This window comes from Vulpes lagopus, chromosome 5 (assembly GCF_018345385.1).
Source record: "Vulpes lagopus strain Blue_001 chromosome 5, ASM1834538v1, whole genome shotgun sequence".
In the NCBI taxonomy this organism is placed as follows: Eukaryota; Metazoa; Chordata; class Mammalia; order Carnivora; family Canidae; genus Vulpes; species Vulpes lagopus.
Genome location: NC_054828.1, coordinates 60,603,918 through 60,625,258, shown reverse-complemented (window position 1 = coordinate 60,625,258; position 21,341 = coordinate 60,603,918). Strand labels below are relative to the sequence as shown.

The 21,341-nt window shown below is 36.5% G+C and overlaps 1 protein-coding gene across 5 annotated transcripts in view; it reads right to left on the bottom strand.

The window, feature by feature from the left end:
* Window positions 1-21,341, bottom strand: part of GRIP1 (glutamate receptor interacting protein 1) — a 655,025-nt gene that overhangs the window by 121,368 nt on the left and 512,316 nt on the right. For all 5 annotated transcript variants that reach the window (XM_041754753.1, XM_041754748.1, XM_041754749.1 and 2 more), the window contains exons 5-7: window positions 14,194-14,277; window positions 9,892-9,967; window positions 7,391-7,536 (exon numbers count right to left, since the gene is read on the bottom strand). In XM_041754753.1, coding sequence (XP_041610687.1) covers window positions 7,391-7,536; window positions 9,892-9,967; window positions 14,194-14,277 — 306 coding nt within the window. The remainder of the gene's footprint in view (window positions 1-7,390; window positions 7,537-9,891; window positions 9,968-14,193; window positions 14,278-21,341) is intronic.

Below are 21,341 nucleotides of genomic sequence, written 5' to 3'. Positions count from 1 at the left end.
CACAGAATAAAGCTTCAGCTGCTTCTTAATCCCAGCTATTAATGGGAGGCCTGAGGTTCATTTTAGGCATGTTGAGCATGGAAATAGTCAACTTTAATTTCCCAGTATTCAATACAGTTTAGTTTAGTTATGATAAGCACTTTATATACATTCATTCAATCCATCAAACCTTTGTAGAAGTGGCACTATCATCCCTACTTTAGAGAAAGGAAGGTTGAAACTTGGAGAGGCTCAAAAACTTGTCCAAGGTCAACAGAGAGCCAAGATTCCACCAACTTTGTTTGACTTCAAAAGACACTACATTTAATGAAGTCATTGTTTTCAGATGTTCATGCTCTCCATGTATTTTATGTTACATGATTTCCAACAGCAGAACTCTCAGACCCAGTTGTTTGGTAATACATTTCAACAATAACAAAGTGGGGTGCTTTTTCCTATAAACATTTTAAATAGTGCATATTTACTGGCCACATATTCTGTGCCAAACACTGCATATGTATTAATTCTTTTGCTTCTCGCAGCAACTTGTGGGTGTGGTAGTATAATTACTACCATTTTGCAAAGGAAAAATCTGTCCTCTGTGACTCAACACTCTACCTTGATTCTCCACCTCCATCGCTGGATGCACCTTCCCTACTTATATTACAGATTCCTCTTCACCTTCCTAACCTGTGACTTGCCACTTTTGGAGAACCCCAGAGCTCAGTCCTCTCTCCTCTGTCTCACTCCACTACAGTGCCTCATGTGCACACACACACACACACACACACACACACACACACACACTTAGAAATTATGTACTTTTAATTGTATATAAATACATAAAATCAATATTTATATCTGATTATAGATACATACACTCTTCTAAGATATAGTGCATCATACATTTAATGGTATATAAATAAAAGTACTAAAAGTAAAATCATTGCAACAAGTATGTCCCACGGGCAAATGAAAAGGTGCTCCACATGGCTATTTATTGAGGCAAAGTACACTAAACTTAAAGTGGGATATCACTATACATACATCAAAAGAGTTAGCATGAAACAGACTGAGAAAACCAAGTGCTGGTGAGGATATGAAGCAAGGGAAACTCTCATGTTAGAGGGAATATAACTCATGTTAGTGGGAATATATTATTTAACATTAAAATATGTCCTCAAAAGGTCATCTATTACTTTCATCAAGTCAACACCATTTGCTGTGGGGAAGCGCCGTATTCTGTTGGGACTGTTCATCATACATTCCTGCCTCCCCTACCAAAAGAGCAAAGAGTATATTATATCGCTGGACATAGTGATTAGTGTAATGGTTAGCATTTGCTTCAAGCTAAGTTACTAGGAATCTTTTAGGGGTGATTCAGTCTCATTTCTTTCTCTGGCATCATAACCTTTCAAGATAATATAGACTTGTGGCTGCTGGGGCCATCTTATCATAAGATAAGGAAAGCCTTTTCTAGGCAAGGAGAGACAGGACGCCTATGATATTACGGAACTTGTAAGCCAGGAGACATCTTGAACTCCTGACTTTTGGAGGTTAATAAATTCCCTTCTGACCTTTGGTTACATTGGGTTTCTGCTATTTGTACTTGATGGTGTCCTCATATACTGTTAAGCTATTGCTCCTCATTTTCTTAATTTTTCTAATTCTTAAGTTTTCTACTGCAATTTTTGCATCTATTTAGCTTTACCTAAGAGTGATAGGAAGGTATCTGAATGGAGGCCCATAAACTTTGAGCTTTATACATGCTTTCAAAAATTTATTTCCTTTGTATTTCTAAATATCTCCTAGTTTCCTTTAGAAATGAATGTCTTTGTTTTAATGAGCTGTATAGGCTAAATATCATTATTTTTATTTGATAGAAGGAAAAGATAATACAAAGAAATGGAATCATTGAGTATAACATCAAGGGAGATTGATAAAAGGTACAAAATAGGAATCAATATAATCTAATGCCTATCTCAACACATTTTCCATTAGGATTTGATGAAAATATTATGTATAAAAATAATTGATAATCTTTAGACTAGTACTTGACCTACATTCTTAGGAGATATAGAATATGATTAATTCTTACATTCAACAAGGAAAATATCAATGTCTTTGGTACCAAAGTTCTGGTTGACTAAATAATTTCCCATTAAAATGCCTTTTTTGAGGCAGGCACTTGAGGGGATGAGCACTGAGTGTTTATACTTTATGTTTGCAAATTGAATTTAAATTTAAAAAATCCTTTTTTTGCTCTGATCTTGTTAAAAATTTGATAAAGTTAATTTTGGGGGTTTATCAAATATTAATTCTACAAATGTTAGAATTTTTTCACAAAAAACAGAGTGGTAAACTATTTTTTAATGGGAATTTGACTTATAAAGAGTTTGAAATGTTAATTGGGTCTCTTAGAGTAAACAGGCTGTGTTGTGCAAGAACTCATTTTATTCCTTTTGAGGAAGAAAAGCTCCAAAAGTTGCAAAAGCAAAAGTATTACAAAAAAGGATTTCTTTTGTTATAAAGGTTCAGTTAATATTTGATGAATAATTCTAATTGAAAGTATCCTATATTCTAAGGCACTATTTTTCCTTTCCTTTCTTCAAATTGTCATTCTTAATTATTTGACTTTATGGATACCATTATCCTATCTTAACCCAAATTAGAAGAACAGAAATGGAAAAAAAGCAAGAAAGACAAACAGAAAGAAGAGAATGACTATAGGGGATATTGGAAAAATATCCAAGTAAGACAATTAAATAGAGAAGTATTGGCAAGTGAGAAATTGAAAGCCGCAGATGTTGAGGTTAGTATATTTAATGATTTAAAGTATGATTAAAAAAATTAAAAATCAGCAGATATGTGATTCTTTGTTAAATAGGGTATTAGGTAACTGTTTAGAAAAAAAATATTTAAAGTCTAAGAAAAGTGCTAAATCAAAACAAGAAGGAAAAAAAACCTTCAATATATCAAAAAGGAAATAAACTACTGACAAAGTTTTTCAAAAAACTGATAGGGATGAATGTCCTTAATATATAGTTTATACAAACCAATAAAAAAATTAAGAGCAACAGAAAAATGAATAAAAGATATAAGCATACAATACAAAATAAAATTGGCTACTGTCCACATGAAAAAATATTCACTTGCACTATAAATTTTTTAACAGCAAATTAAAATATAAATGCAATCTTCACTTAACAAATCAGAAAGATCAAAAATGATAATATCCAAAGTTGACAAGCTCTGGTGGGATAGGTACACTTAAAACATTGCTGGTAGCAATATAAAATAGTATAACCTTTCTGGAGGACAAGTTAGAATGATGTGCCACATGTTTAATTAAGAACTACATACAGTCAAAGATTTGGGTAAAAGGATATTCATTCCAGTTATTTGTAATAGCAGTTTATTGGGAAATGGTTATGCAAACACAGCATTTATTTTTGAGCAGAGCATGAAGTAGGAATTTCATCGAATTTTCCCCAGGTGGCTAACTAACTGACCAAGCATCACATACTGACTAAGTCAACCTTTCCCCACTTATATAAGACTACACTTCTCTTTCCATATCCACAGTGGTTTGTTTCTAGGTATTCGATTCTCTTCCATTGATCTCTTTATTATCCCATGGCTAACATTACATAGACTTAGTGGCATGATTTTAGAAAGAGTCTTGATATTGGATAGAACAAGTTTTTCTTGCTTTCCTATCGTTTCAAAAACATTTTGGGCTGTTTTTCCCCTCCCACCTTTCTTACTCCACATACTTTTTAAAAATAGCTTATTAAGTTCCCCCCAAAGGTCCTTTTAAGATTTTGAGTAGAATTGAATTTGTGGATGCATTTGAGAGAAATGACATTTCTTAGATATTAAGACTTCCCATTCAATAATGTGACATAGATCTTCACTAAAGTATTTTTAGTGTATATGCCTATATCTATATCTATATAGCTATATCTGTGTAATGGGCACAGATATAGCTATACACAACTTTTGTAATATTGACTCCTTTTTATTGCTATTATAAATGGTATCTTAAAATTTTAGCTTCTGTTTTTGGCTGGTATAAAGAAGTGCAACTGATTGTTGTATACTGATCTTATATCTAGCAACTTAGAGGCTTTTTAATGTGTTTCCTTCCTGATGGCCCACTTTTCCCTATATTAGGGAAATATCCTATATTGGGGGGATATTTGAGACCTCTGAGGTGTGGAAACTGTCAAACATCATTCAGGATGTGTGATTTGGGGTGAAGGCAGACAGATGGGTCACCCGGTCCCCTCCTGACTCTGGCAATAATGAAACATGGAGGAATTTCCTCTGAAATGGTGTTCGTTCTCATAGGAGATCCCTTGTCTCTTTGAGGTAAAGTGCTCAGGGCTTCTAGACTAGTGTTGTCTTCCTTTTGGGAGCTGGTTCCCTTTAAGTCTTCAGGTGTTAGCCCACATGTCACTTTTTCACTAATTACCCTATATTGGCATCTGCTAACTCTCACCTGTACCTGCCTTTATTCCCTATCACATAATCCAGTTCATGCCCTTTATAGTAGGTAATGATCACACTTCATGAATGCTTGATCGAGTTCTATCTGTCCTCTCCATCTACTGCAAGCTTCATAAGGGCAGGGACCAAGTCTGTTTTGTTTATAGTACTCTTGGGTTTTTGATACCTGCCACTTAGCTCAATAAATATTTGTGGACTGAATTAAATATGTTAAACATCTTCTTCAATTTTTAATATTAATAATACACTGCATCATCATTTAAAATAGATTTTACTGTATAATTTTAACTCACAACTACCTCTAAAAATAGGCATTGTTAGTCCCCATTTGACAACTGAAGTGACCACGGCACAGGGAAATAAGTAACATGGTCCAGAATAACAGAAGTCAGTGGAGTGAAAACAGAGCCCAAATCACCGACCTCCAAATCTAATTCAAAACTATATAGCAAAAGAGAAAGAAAAAGCAAAGAAGGAAGGAGAGAATGGAAGAGAAAGATACATGAGGGAGGAAAGTTCATTTATTTCTGTATTTTCCATGTCAAGAGCATATCATACCATTTATTCTGCTAAGAACTCCTTAAATCTCATACTTTAAATATTTTAAGAAACCTCATAGCTAAAAAAAAAAGAAAGAAAGAAAAAAAAAAGAAACCTCATAGCTCATTAAAACATTTCAGGCCCGTAGACATATTAACACTTGCAAGCAACACTGTTCTACATGAATCACACAGAGTTTGCAGTTTTGAATAAGCCTCTTTTTCTCTGCTATGTCTCACCAGTATAAAACTCTCTGGTAAAATCCAGTCAGATAATCATGTCTGATCATTGTAAGAAGTACTTCTAACATGATTTAGTTTCAATTTCAAGTTCCAATTCATTATCTCATAATTCTTCTGCCTTAGTCAACATTACACAAAACTTTGGCTCTCTCTTAACATCTAAAAGCCAGATGAGAATATCTTCCAAGCTTTGCCATAATTGTGAGGGTAGAAATAGAATTAATTTCTATTGGAATCATTTTTGAAAGAAGGAATACTACACTACATTTTCCTAGATATGACTCCTAAGGCAAGGGAAACAAAAGCAAAAATAAGCTATTGGGACTACATAAAAATAAAAAACTTTTGCACAGCAAAGGAAATGATCAACAAAACAAAAAGGTTTCCTACTAGATGGGAGAAGATTTGTAAATGATGTATCTCATGAAGGGTTAATATCCAAAAGGTATGAAGAACTTATTTAATTCAACACTGAAAAACCACATAGTCCAATTAAAAACGGGCAGAAGAACTGAAAATTTTTCCACAGAAGACATTTAGATGAAAAACAGATACATGAACAGATGCTCAACATCACTAATCACCAGGGAAATACAAATCAAAACCACAATGAGATATCACCTCACATCTGTCAGAATGGCTAAAATAAAAAAGACAAGAAATAACCAGTGTTGGTGAGGATGTGTAAAAAAAGGAACCCTTATGCACTGAGGGTGGGAATATAAATTGGTGCTTCAATATAGAAGTTCTTCAAAAAATTAAAATTAAAAAAAATTTAAAAAATTTAAAAATTTTTTAAAAATTTAAAAAAATAAAAGTAAATAAAAAATAAAAAATAAAATTAAAATTAGAAATACTATATGGTCCAGTAATTTCACTATTGAATATTTACCCACAGAAAATGAAAATACTAATTTGAAAAGATATATGCACTTTTATGTTTATTGCAGCATTATTTACAGTAGCTAAGATATGGAAGCAATCTAAGTGTCCACTGATAGATGAATAGATAAGGACAGTGTGTTTTATATATACATAAACATATATAAAATATATAAAATTTTATATATATAAAAATATTTATATTTATATATATATAAAATGCAGCCATAAAAAAGGATGAAATAGTGCCATTTGAGACAACATGGATGGACCTGGGGGTATTATGCTAAGTGAAATAAGTCACGCTGAGAAAGACAAATACCATATGATTTCACTCATATGTAGAATCTAAAGAAATCGAACAATGAATAAACAGACAAAAAGCACAATCAGGCCCATAAATACAGCGAACAAACTGATGATGCCAGAAGGAAAAAGGGTGGGAGGATGGGCAAAATGGGTGAAGGAGGGTGGGAGATACAGGTTTCCAGGTATGGAATGAATAAGTAATGGGAATGAAAGGCACGGCAAAAGGAATACAGTCAAAGGTATTATAACAGTGCTGCAGGGTGACAGATGGTAGCTGCACTTGTGGCGAGCATAGCGTTACATATAAGCTTGTCCAATCACCATGTTGTACAACTGAAACTAATGTAACATGTATCAACTATATTTTTTAAAAAAGGACACTGCACTCAACAGTATTTTTATTTTAATCAATGATTCTCATTGATTTTAATCAATGTTTCTACATGTCCCCTTTTCTTTCTTTGTTTCTAAACCTAATGATAAAATGATTGGTAATTTCCATTGATTCTGATTAGCAAGCTTCCTACTGTGAAGTTACAAGAAGGAAAGAAATCTCCTATTTTCCTCCGTCTCTGTGTAGTAAAAGACAAAGTACCAGCCCTTAAGTCAATAACACTATTTTTGTGATTTGGAGGGGAAAATACTTTGCTGCCAAAGGGTAATCCTCATAGAAGAACTGAGAGCTAGGTGAAACACTCTGACAGATGAGGACCTTATTATAGAAGCTATTGACACAAGAACTCTAAATCGCTGAGAAGTACCACTCACCTCTCCCTGAACCCAACAGAGTAATGATATAGTATTGATGAAACTGTGTCTGCTGCCAGAGGACATAACAGTCCATTCTTAATCCAAAGTGGTTTATCAGGGATGGACAATGACATGACCTAGGGCTTAGAGAGCACCATCTCAGGTCTCTGACATACCCATCACTGAGACATCATATTCTATCAGCAGTGTTGCTTCTTGTCCACATTGTTTAAGAATACTCATGGCTTCAGCATGTGTGGTCCCGAGAAGCCGAATTCCATCCACACTAAGCAACCTGTCGCCAGGTTTGATGGTGCCCTCTCTGAAGGGAGAACAAAGAAACAGTCTTCATTAGTGTAACATAACGGGGTTTCACATTAACAGTCACTTAGCCAAAGTGGTTCTTTCACACTTTCTACCATCCATCCTATATGTATTTCCTTTTAAGCATCAAGGGTGAGAGTAAGAGATGTAAGAGGTAACACTGAAAAGAAAATTGCTGCAATATGAAAGTCAGTAATAAGGAAATAACTGCATATTAGTCAATTACGAAGTTACCCACGGTTAAGTCTTGGGGTGCAAAAGTACTAAATGCGTGTTTTCCCTTTTTAGGTTCTCACTTAAATATCTAAAATTGATTAATTAGAGCCCAGGAAATAGCATTTACCTATTTTTCCAAAGCCAGGTGAGCAGAAAAGCCTGCTAATTCCATTCAATTTATTACCAGTGAACCCAAATGCGATAGGGAGCACTGGTGAAAAATTTCCCTAGTCTATAAATTTCCCTATTGATTTATCAGGCCATTTTGGCAATCATTAGATTGATTCAGTCTCATATTCCCTGGAAGAGACAGGGAAATACTATTCCTTCTGCTGTAACCACAGATACTCAAGGCAGTAGAAGAAGATGCCTCAGGACATTAGGGACGCCACTAAAACATAGCCAGGGAGCCTCCCAGATCATAACCTTCCTGCTTCAGGGAGGGTCATGGATATGAGAAAATCAAATGGGGGGATTACAAGTTTAGAATTTGAAAGGATAAACATCTCTGAAATATCTTTCACCTTGACAACTCTCTAGGAATTTTGACTCAATAGATCCCATTTCATCCTAAATTAATTTGTTTGTATGTTGCTCACAAACCAGTAGCTTGCTTCTGACATTTTTGTTAACCTCAACCTAAAAGTTAACAAGGAACAGAAATATTCTCATTTACTTCTGGAAGAAAAAAAAACACAGGAGAAGCACGAGAAAGGAAAAAGTCAAGATGTTTATGAAAATTTTGAGTTCGTCTTATCCTCTGCAAAGGCAAACGTACTAGAACATAGGTGAGAAAACAGTATCTTCATATTCTCTTATTTTCTATTAAACACAAACTTTTTAGAAAAGTAAGTAACAGCATGAGTTTTGAAGGAAAATAAACCTGAATTCCTATCCTAGTTCTTCCATGTATTAGCTAACTGGCAAGTCACTTAAACATACTGTACCTCAGTTTTGTCACCTGTGAGTGTGGATAAAAAGTACTTCATTTAGTAGGCAGTAGAGAGGATAAAATAAAATGTCTGCCAAGCACTTAGCATGTGTCCTGACACCTGGTTAAGTGCTCAGTAAATAATATGTATTATTACTATTTCTATTGCATAAGTGAAGATTTAAAAATTGTATCCTTGGGATGCCTGGGTGGCTCAGCGGTTGAGCGTCTGCCTTTGGCCCGGGGCATGATCCTGGAGTCCCAGGATCGAGTCCCACGTCGGGCTCCCTGCATGGAGCCTGCTTCTCCTTCTGCCTGTGTCTCTGGATCTCTCTCTCTATCTCTCATGAATAAATAAATAAAATCTTTAAGAAAATAAAAAAAAATAAAAATTGTATCCTTGTTTGAAACATTGTGCAGACTCAGGGGTAATCAGAGCATTTTTCTCCTAGACTTCAACACCGAAAGCCAGGAGTTGTGGTCTCCTGCCTTGATGGAGTCAACTTTTGCTGTGGGAAATTAATACAAAGAGAAGTATCTCCTGAGACAGCTAAGTTGTGTGTTTACTTCGGAGTCCCTCTCCCCAACCATGTTTATGATATGAAAGCTGAAGGAGCTGCCCCTTCGGACACTCAAATTAGTAAGGAAGAGAGGGCTCTAGACACTGACAATGTTCCTTCTCTTTTAGTACAAGTCACTTCCATCTGACATACATAATCATTATCAGAAGGTAATAATCATAAGAATGTTGATAATAGTAACAATCAAAACAGCACCACTTATCTTTCCAGGTGAGGAGATTAGCAACTGGAGATGATGCATGTCAAGTGCCTGCCTTATAAAAGCCAGCCACCTTTGATGAAGTCTCTATTGCATGATAGGTCCCCTGTAAGGCCCTAGCCGGTCTTTTTGATAACATTGGCAACCTTGAAAGGTAGGTATTGTGATCTACATTTTACAGTGGAGGAAAACGAGCTCAGAACTCTTGAGTCACTTGCTGAACACATAGGGTAGTTGGTAGTTACGTGTGGAGTCTGGAGTCAGACCTTCATTCTCCTGCTTCCACAGCCCAAACAATTTCAGTTTTCACATTCCAACCTATTTGCATATATCTGTCTTTTAAGGTGAAATTTCGAATTCATCTCTGTCAATGTCCCCAGCTTTGTTCAATCTATCTGGACAGCGACACAGAGGGATGAAGTTTACCTGTCAGCAGGTCCTCCAGGGCGAACACATGTTATTACAACTGGACGAGATTTATTTCGATCGTCATGTGCTCCTCCTAGCAAAAAAAAACAAAAAACAAAACAAAACAAAAAAACAAAAAACACACACACACACACACAAAACAAACAAAAAAAGAAAACCAGCTCAACAATGCTTTCATTCATTAAAAAGAATCACTTACAAAATGCCAGCCGAGAAATGAAACTGTTTTGTCCAGGTATAGAAGAACACATGTAAATTTTTTTCCAAAAATCTTATTCATTTTATGTAGAATATGCTTTTGTGGTCACCATGTCTCTACCTCAATACAAATCATACAATATGATTGTATTTGGGGGTGATATACAAAATATTTAACAGCGAGTGTCATAAGAGCATGAACTATTTACAAATACCAGCCTATTAGAACAACAGCCAGCAGGCGGGTATACCTGGTGTCAATTAACCTGGGCTATAATACAGGTGAGTCGGTCTACAAGCTGATGTAAAGGAAGCAACAACTGAAGAAGGAAAAGGTATATCAAAACAAGAAGAAAAAAATTCAAGGGGCTGAAGTGCGTTCCATTAATGGTGGGCTGTTCAAAAAATTCTAGGCAAATCTTGACAGACTATTTCAAAAACAGTTGCAGTCTTAAATGGAGACTTTAATCCTGCATAAAGACAATTTCTTCTCAAGAATTCTTGGAAACATAGAAACTTCAAGATGGATGGTAATGCATTATAAATTCTCTTCTAAATCCAGGACCCCTTTGTGAACCTCCTATAATCTGTGCTTCCCCACTCTTCTTGAGACCCACCAGATGGCCTACTTACTCGACTTGAGGCAGCCCATTTCACATTTGGACACATAGGGTGTTCGAAGCTTCTTTCTAATTATTTATCTGATATCTCTCTTCCTCCAACTTTCATCTTCTGGTCCTTGTTCTATTATTTAGAGCAGTGAAACAAAAATGTATGCTCTCTACTGCAAGGAACGTTTTCTAGGAGCTGAAAACAGTGATGATACACCTGCTAAGTTTCATATTCTTCAGGCTGGACATCTTCACTTTCTGAACTTTTCTGCATCTGATTTGATTCCTTTATACATCATCATCCTCCTGGCTGCCCACCTGCTGGTCCCTAGTTTGCCAGTATCTTCCCCAGTATCTGCTTGGTAGAGCCGACTGGCATTTCCCAAACTGGGAACAGGTAGAGAGGTCAACATAAGGAACCTAGCCTCAAAGAAAACTCAAAAGGCATTCACTGTTTCTGATGAAGGCAAATGCTTCCTTTCTGTTCACTTCTATTAAAAATGATTTATTCAGTCTGGCTGATGGATAAATCTCCAGTATCTCACTCTTTCCCTCAGTTTGATGGCTTCTTTCAAAGTTCCTCCTTACTTGCAATGCGAAATTCACAACTTCCTCAGAAAAGAATTTTAAAATGAAAATGATGACAATAAATTACAGCACGTTTACCCATATTTATATAAAAACAATTATGTAATTCCTCTTTTGCAAGGTGATCATAAAAAAGACAGGTCTGTTTGTTCCTGATGGGATGTTGATTTAGAAAAGGATGGGGGCTGAAGACAGTACACAACTTCCCACAATTTTGATTTGGTCTAAATTTAAATCTGTAACAGTAAATGCATGGCAAAGCATGAGTGAGCTCTCCGTTTCTTCATATGTGACGTTTTACCAGTATTTGAAATAATGAACCAAATTTAGCTTGTGATTCACTTAGGTTCTAGACTTTTAGAGCTGCAAAGCAAAACAGAGAGAGTATTCTCACGTGAGGGTCACTCACCTGGAATGCCTTTAAAAAATATCAGTGCCAGGGCCACAATGCAAACCAAATCTGAATACTAGGCTCCATGTATTAGATGAGTAGACCTGTCTACAATTTTAGTTGAGAATGACTGACAGGGCAAGTTTCCTGCCCAAAGTGAAAAGGAACTTAGTGACAGAGAGCTTTCCCTTTTATTCCAAGTCATCATCCTTAGGCTGGTGGCAGGGAATTAACTGAAATTTAACTCTGCAAGATTTAGGCTAGAATGTCATTTTCCCTTCTATAGGTGCCAGGTTCTACTGTTTGGGGGAGTCAAGGTTTTAGAACCTATGGCATATAGCATTAGAAATGCAATTGCATTCAGCAGGTAAAAGCCTGTTTTATTATACCGACACTCATTCTAACCGGTTAAGAAGAAATTCAGCAACACGAAATGAATATGCTCCATCTGTGATATTGTCCTCCTTCCTCAAAGTCCCGGTGTTCTCACTGAAATGAAGTTTAGCTCACATTCCATCTATGCCACGATGTCTTCTCTGCCGTGATAACATTTACCCACAGTACTTTCGCATTCTGCAACTCTTTTTGTGACTAATCGAGATTCCGAAGGGAGGGGGCCACCTTTTGAGCATGGAAGACCCTTCAGGTGGGCCTTAAACTCATCTAAAAATAGAAATTCTTAATTTGATTCTCACGAAAACTTGTGCAAAATTCCACAAACGTTTATGTTCAACTAATGTACTAAGGGAGTTTTTAAAGCCTACAAAAAGGTGGTACTCATAAACTAAAATTGGTTCATTATTACTAAGGTTTTAAAATCAGTATAACGCTAAGAAGTCTATGTCCACAAATCTAGGCAGCATTCAATTCTTTATTCATTTATTTATTAAGCACCTACGATGTACCAGGTGATATCCTAGGCTCATAGGAGAAAATTCTTCCTCTGCATGCACATGCAGATATTTGAAATTCCTGCAAATGGTGGTACAGGCATTTTGTTGATATTATATCACCAGTTGTCTTGAGGTGGTTTCAAATGCTTCCATTCTTTTTTGTTGCTAATGATAAATTACTGTTGTTTTAGCTCTTTCGTTAGCAATTTGATTTGTTATTGATTAACCATAGAGCAACAAATAATGAATATTTGCATCAGCAGTATTTTCGATGGCAGCTTTTCAATAATTAGGCTTGTAGGCATGTGATTCAAGTGTGCCTCTGTGTCAGACTGATATTGCAAAAAAACAGATTTGTATATACCACCTTCTGAGCCAAAATTACTTTATATTGACTTTTTATTATATTCACCTAGTTCTTTTACACAGAAATTTGGGAATGATTAAGGTAAAATGTTCTTGTTGCTCCACCTAAAAATAGGAGCTGGTCAGGAAAAGGTAGTAACTGTTGGACTAAATCACTCAGTGAGTTCTGCATTTTCCATTTTCTCTACTGCTCACTTGGGTACTTTATCAACTTAGGTCTTAAATTCACTGGATTGTAACTCCCTGCAGATAGAGGGGCCTGTCTTATGACTCCCCAGTACTTGGCCCTATACTGACATGTTGACATGTCCTTAATAAATATCTGATTGATTTGCTAAATGGTTGGCACAGAATGGAACATAATGTTTAAAGCTTAGTCATTTAAGACAAATCTACATTTTTAATCTAAATGAACACATTTATTTCTTGATGCATGTATGTTTATTAAGATGCTTAGTTAGCTTTAATTAATGTTTTAATAATTTGGATAAAATTTTGACCCTGGCAAAGTATAAAATATAATAGATAAAAACAAAAAAAATCAAGATAAGCAAAATGTTAAAAAAATCTTTGATGCCTACATAGTTCCTTATTGAACTTTACTGTCACACTAGGAATTATGAGTTGTTTATCTGTAGTCTTCAAGGTGTAGAACTGCCTATAAGAAAAATAAAATACTAAAAGCCAGAATTAAAGCTCAGAACTAATGGTTTTATGGACAAGCTGGAGTCATCTGAAATCTTTATTATTAATGTCATCCCATAATAAAGTAAGTTAAGCTGATGTATACAGGTTCCCAAGAGATTAGATTATCTTCAATTTTTGGAAAGCTACAATAACAAAATGTATTTCAGGAGAAAATAATTTTAAAAAGTTGCATAATCCTAGTGTATTAAATCAAATCAAGCCATATTCATCTACATTTTTGACTCAGAGATATAGAAAAATATGAAGGGAAAACAAAACACATGTTGAAAAGTGGTAAATCCATAGAATGAATGAATTGACAAGGTTTATAGTGACTTCTTGTTCTGTATTAATGGGCTGAAAACAAATCTAGGTCATGATTCCACTTTGATTCCTCCCACTCATTGCTTTATTTTTTAAAAGAATGGGTGCGAGTATTATAAGGTGACTTTATGCATTAGAAACATCTGTTGTTTTTAGGATGACTTTCTAGTTCACTCCTAATATTTCATTGATAAATTCTCCAAGAATATCTGATGGTTCATATTTTCTAGCCACCACCTACCTCGTATTACAAAACCAAAGGTATTGCCTTCTTTATGTAATGTGACCTCCACTGTTCGGAAAATAACACTGGATCCTTGAACAGCTGAATGCAGAGGAAAGAGAAATATAAGTCTTAAGTCATAAGAACATTTCCAATTTTTCTGATGTGGTATAAGACATTACAGATCCCTGTTGCCAATAATTCTTGTTATGAGTAATAAAAGGGTGATAATTTATTTTCAAAGACAATGTTAGAAAAAGCACTTAGAATGTCAATACACTCAATACCATACAAATACCATACAAATAATAAATTGTCTGCATAAGTGACTTAAGGCTTAGGCCCACGTGGAATCAAAATCATAGGTACTTCCTTTCTTCTTATGTAGCCAGCTTACAGGGAGAGCATAATAATCACATTGTTAAAACTCTGTATAACAAGAGAGATAATCTTCATATAATCAATAGAATTATTTCCCCTTTGTAACATATTAGGCAGATGCAGATAGATTTTCTGACATGATGTAGAGCAATTAAGAAAGACAACCCAAATCAAAGTTGGAGGGCAAAAAAATTCTATGTACATTCAAAATATTACTTCTAATAAAATAAATATTTACTTAATTTTATTTGATATCAACTGTGTATGTTTTATTTGCCTGCTTATTATTCTTATTTCACAAAATAAAATTGCATGATTAAGTTGATATCTCTAATTAATATTATGCACAGTATATGTGCATAATACAAGGTATAAGTTGTATGAAGGTATAGTAACTAAATTCTTCTGTGAGATTGTTTTCAGGAAAGTGATAAGTAATTCTGGTTATATAGTACATTATTTCTGAATTAAAAAACAAATTTCCACAAATTAATATTTCATCATAATGGATACAGGGATGTTTTTATTCACAGAGACAAAAGAATTTGCAAACAGCAGAATCTGATGGTCTTAGATCCTTATCTTGAATTTTACAATGATAGCTAATTATCTAATGCTATGTTTATTATCAATAGCACACTTTTAACACATTGCTATTAGATCTTGAAAAGCTGATTTCATAGAACTATCAACAAGAGGGACGTCCTGGATGGCTCAGCTGGTTAGGCCTCCAACTCTTGGTTTTAGCTCAGGTCATGATCTCATGGGCCATGGGATTGGGGCCCACATTGAGCTGGGTGCTCTCAGCCTGGAGTCTCCTTGAGTTTTTCTCCCTCTGCCCCTCCTCCCACTCACATGTGTTCTCTCTCCCTTAAATAGATAAATATTTTTAAAAAGATAAAACTACCAAGAAATATAGAGATAGAATAGATATATGTATAGATTCTATAGATAGAATTTAATTGCATCTTTTAAGGGATCCCTGGGTGGCTCAGCAGTTGGGCATCTGCCTTTGGGCTCAGGGCATGATTCTGCGGTCCCGGGATCAAGTCCCACATCGGGTTCCCTGCAGGGAGCCTGCTTCTCCCCCTGCCTGTGTCTTTGCCTCTCTCTCTCTGTGTCTCTCATGAATAAATAAATAAAATCTTTTTTTAAAAAAAAAATAATTGCATCTTTTAAAAGAACATTTTTTATCATTTACAGAAATAGGAAGTAATTTTAATTTAGCATTAATTACAATTATTTTTAATTATCCGAAGTTTTGAATCCTCAAAGGAATTGACATGATTATGAAAAGTACACAGTTAAATTCACAATACTGCACATATCCGGCTGGGATATAAAGTACAACATGAACTTGGATCTGCTGAAAAACAACATAAACCTACAGCTGAACAAATGTTTTGGTATATTGCTGATTTAATTAAATGTCATATTCTTGCTATCAGGGGAATTTTGGTTCATTTTAATCAGCCAGGAACAGTACATACAAATAGCTGAAAGTGTTGAGGTACAGTTTTAATTAAATGAAAAAAAAATTGAGTTCAAACCAAATGTTTTCTTTTTCCATGACCCAACAAACCACTTGAATTAATTGGTTAAGAACATAATATTTTTGTTCTACTGGAACAAATAGAAAGGAAAGGAAAAGATATGGGGAGAAATTATTAATGAGCATCTACTTGTGTGCCAGGAAATCTGCAAAGTGGTTTATAAATATTATTTCATTTAATCATTAAATCAACTTTCAATTATATACAAATTCTTATTCTGGGCCACCTGTCCTAGTTGGCTGGGTGTCTGTTCTGGTAATGAAAGGCAGTGTAATTTTAATTTTGCTTGAGGTAAATCTTGCTGACCACAAAATCTTAATCAAATCTAGAGTCAATCTAAAGACTTTTAGGATTATCTACAGCTTTAGATTATCCACACTCCTGCTGTTTATCATTTACAAAAATAAATGTGAACATTGACTACATTTTGATATACTTAATGAAATAGATCTGGTCTTCATCATTGTTATTTGCATGACTGGATCTCGATGACTGGGTTCTCATATTCACTAGCTGGACTCTTTCTATTGCCATGTGAATTTTATTCATCACTTCACATTTGCATATGTGGACATAACTATCCAAGTAAGGGGCTTCCCCAAAGAATCAAATCCAGTACACAAAAATGTTAGGTTGAAATGAATTTTGTGATGCAAAAATTGTTGTCCTGTTGTCCCTTGTTTCCATATGTGAATATGCATGTCCTACTATACATGCATATTTGTATAATTTTGCTATGGTAGATTAGATTTTTCTAGCTTATATACTACTTCCCTGCCCCCCCCCAACTTCTACCTCAATAGCAGAATAGGAGTTGTATTCTTTCCCTCCTCATTATCTCATCATGTTGGGCTTCCTCAGGTGACTCACTTTGGCCAATGGGATGTTGAGAGGTGGAAATGTGCTCAGGTAGTTGGGTTTATCCTGTTTTTCCTCTGCCATTGTCATAGGAAGAGCTTTCCCTGGTAGCTTCTACTCCTTCAGACTGAATCCCAGAATGAACTACATGGAGGAGAACTGAGACCGCTCCCCACTTTCCATCATCATCATCATCATCATCATCATCATCATCATCATCTATCACCTGTCTCTCTTAGAATTGAAAAGTAAAAAAAAAAAAAAAAAGGAAAAGTAAGAAGGCCATCACAGGGACTTGTTTTAACACATTTATTTGAATTTAAAAAGGACTCTTTCTGACAGAAATCTAGTCTGACTTAGCTGATGGTGTAACAGTGAGGACTGCCTTTGCCAATCAGATGATGTGGGAGACGTTTTTCATAAAAGAAGTGAAGCAAATATTGTAGCTCCAAGGTCTGAATGGAAACACCGTTTAAAGACATAGAAACGTTATGCCAGAAACTACATCCTCTCCACCTATTTAAGCTTATGATAAAGAAGTTAAGTGATAACTAAAAAATGAATGAGGATTATGTAATATTTCCAAACCCTTTAGGGTTTGGTAACGTTTCTCTAAATACAATTTTGAAACACAACATCATTTTAAAGTCCAGAAGAGCTTTAGAGCTCATGTAGGTCAACCATTCCATTTTCATAAAGAATTGGAATCTTATGAAAGGCAAGTGGTTCGCACAAGGTCCAAGTCCTAGTTCTTCTCTATCCGATCACATATACACACAGCCAGACACATGCAGACACATGTCCTTCCTCCACTTCCTTCTGGACTCTGAGGGTGGCTGAGCCTCAAATTGCTGTGATTCTTGAGAGTTACCAGTCTCGGCCTTGGTGGCTTATCTTTCAGCAATCAGCTCTCTCCCCAGGGCCTCCCCGCAGTGGCTCGCTCCTGCTCTCGTTGTCTGAGCTTGGGATGCTTATTAATCCCTTCTACCTCCCTGAACTCAAAGATCTTATTAATTTATCTAAACATAATAGAGACAGGGATAATCCATGGAGAATAGATCTCTTCTATCTGATTTCTACCATCAGGTTCACGCTCCTGTTTTTAAAAATATTTTACTCCCTTTTCCCATCAGCTTTAATGCCTGAGGAAGGAAAAGCTGGTATAATTACCAAGTCGTGATAGGTTTTAACCCCTGAATACGTCTGATACTCACTCTCTCCTCTTTAATCTTACTAAAGCTATATTTGGTCAGGATGTCACCTCTGTTTTGGAAAATAATCACAGCCTTCAGGCTTACAACAGCCTCTTATCTACTCTCCATTTGGCTTCCTAAAATGATAACTCTTAAAAACTCAAATCTGATGATGATGATGACGTTCCTTGGCTTTAAAAGCCATGAAAAAAAAATGAAAAAAAAAAAAAAATAAAAGCCATGAAAACCTCCTTCTTGCCCACCTGATAGTATCCAAGCTCTACCAATATGGCTTCCAAGGCTCTCCATCATTTTGTTCCTATTCACCTCACTGGCCTAATCCCCCTCCAGGTCTTCTCTTTCTCTTTGTGCTTTGTTTGTGGTTCAGACATGTGCACTGGGCTATGTTCTTACTTCCTTGCCATACCCGCTCCCTAAAATGCTCCTCTTCTTAGTGGACTTGCATAACCTCCTTCCAATCTTCTGCAACCTCTAGCTCTAGATAACCCCTAAATCTCCACTACTGGCCTTACCCTGGGAAAGAGTTCCTTTCAGGAAGAGGTTGTGTTTTATTGATATTTATATCCCCAGTGGAATAAAAATGGTTAATCAAAGAGCATTAGCTCTAGATATCTGGATTCTCTTCCCTCCTTGGTGATGGTTTAAGAGTGATTTCAAAACAAATGGACTCCTTTTAAGTTCAAGAAAACACGGTGATCATGGCTAACAAGCACTACGATTTACTAAGTCCATGATGATGATCTAAATACGTGATTATAGCTTTAAATTCTTACATTCTACACCTACTCAAGCCATTTTACAGATGAGACACCTAAGGCTCAGAGAACTTAAATAATGTACCCGAGGTCACAAAGCAAGAAAGGGGGAAACGGACATTTCACCAGTGACAGAGTCTAAGCTTTCAACACTCGATTCTATTTCCTACTCTTGCTGAAAATGAAAAATGTTATAGCAAGGTTTTCAAACACAGACATCATTGGATTTTGTTATAAAAACACGTTATATTTTCGTTGTTGGATTTTATGTTAAGAATAAGAACTCATGATTGGCCATATATGTTCACTCCCCAAGTGCTTGCATCTGGTCCCAAAGCTTCAAACACCTTCTATGGTCTCATTACTCTAAATGTATATTTCCAGCTCGGATCTTTCTCCCAAACTCCTAACCCCACCTCTAGTTCTTTTCTTGACATTGCCTTTCTGCACGGCACACAGACACCTCCACTGCAGCACTGCGAACGATGAACTTCTGATCTTCGCTCACAAATCAGCTCTGCCCACGTTCTTGCCCACCCCCCACTAATGGCAAGCCTATCCTTCTAGTTGCTCACGCTCAAAATCTCAGGTAGTCCTTGACTCCTCTTTTTCTACACAATCCCCATCAAATCTATCAGGAAATCCTGTTGGCTCTACCTTCAAAGTGATCAAGAATGTAACTGCTTTTCACCATCTCCACTGCCGTCTCTCACCTGGATCCCTGCACTAGTCCCCCAACTGGTCTCCCAGCTCTGCTGCACTGTCAACAGAGCGGCCAAAAGGGAGACTTTGAAAATAGGCTTTAGATCATGTCCCTCCTTTGCCCCCAAGTCATACAGTGCCATCCTCTGTCATTCAGAGCAAAACTCAAGGTTCTTCCAGTGGCCTACAAATGTACCTCACATCCTTTACATTTCTGACTTCCTCTCCTACTTTTCTTTATGCTCACTCTGCTCCAGCCAAATTGCCCTTAATGTTTCTACAACAACCCCAGGATATTCCTGCCTTTGATCTCGGTACTGGCTGTGTCTCTTCCTGCAGTCCTCTTCCCCAGAAATCCACACAGCTTGCCTTTCTCACCTCCTGCAAGTTATTGGCTGTGTCACCCTCTCCGTAAAGCTGTTCCTACCACCTTATTCAAAACTGCAATTCCCCCCCCCCGCCCCCGCCCCCAGTACTCCCAGTCCCTCTCCTGCAGGGCTCCTTCTTTTCCCCATAGCATTCATGACTCCTAGCATTCATATTGGCTACTTTACTTCCCTGCTGTGGTCTTGTTCTGTTATCCCTCTTCCCCTGTCAGGATGTACAGAGTGGTGGCGGGAATGTAGCAAATGCTCAGTAAGCCATTGCTGAACAAATAGGTTACTATCGATCATTAATATTCAATCTGAGTTCTCACTGGTAGAGAAACGCAAAGAGCTTTCTCAGGGTAGCATCCACATGAACAGCTTATTAACAGGAGAGGTGGTGCTAGAACAACATAGCTTAAATGCAGGACAGCAGTAACGCAGAGCATATGGATATGTCACAATGAACAAGCCCGTGGACTCTGGAGTCAGGGAGCCTGGGTTCACATTCTGACTTTGCTGCCTACTTATTTGGGAAAGATACGTAAGTGAAGTCTCTGTAAAATGAGGATAATAATGATAATAATGCCTGTCCTGTAGTGCTGATTGATTTGTAGATCTATTATTTATAACAAATGTTTATCATGCTAGGCACTGCTTTACAAACACAAATTCATTTAATCCTCACAACAGATCTATGGGTAGGAGCTAATATTATGCCCATTCCCGAGATATGGAAACTGTGACACAGAAAGCTTAAGTAGCTTTCTCAAAGGCATGCCGTTAGTTGTAGGTGAAGCTGGGATCGGAACCTGGCTGTTAGACACCAAAGCTCAGCTCTGCTCTGCTCATTGTCCCCATGGTGAGGATTAGGTGTGTCCGTGCAAATCAGGTTCCTTATAACACTCGACATGGAGTACACTCTGAAAATGTGTGGTTATGTTATTATTACTGTTACTTGATAATAACATGTTTTGAATCTATTTTCATGCTTCAGAAATTAACAGAACTACACAAGAATCAACATAAAACACACTAAACATGCTTTTCCTAACCCTAGTCACTAAGTACAAAGCCTGGATGCAAGTGAACGCACAGAACTTACACATATGTTGACTGTTTAGTAAAATAGCTTAAGGGGTGGGGCATCTGGGGGGGCTCAGTGGTTGAGCGTCTGCCTTGGGCTCAGGGCGTGATCCTGGGGTCTTGGGATCGAGTCCCGCATTGGCTTCCTGCAGGGAGCCTGCTTCTCCCTCTGCCTGTGTCTCTGCCTCTCTCTCTCTGTGTGTCTCTCATGAATAAATAAAATCTTTAAAAGAATAAAATAAATAAAATAGT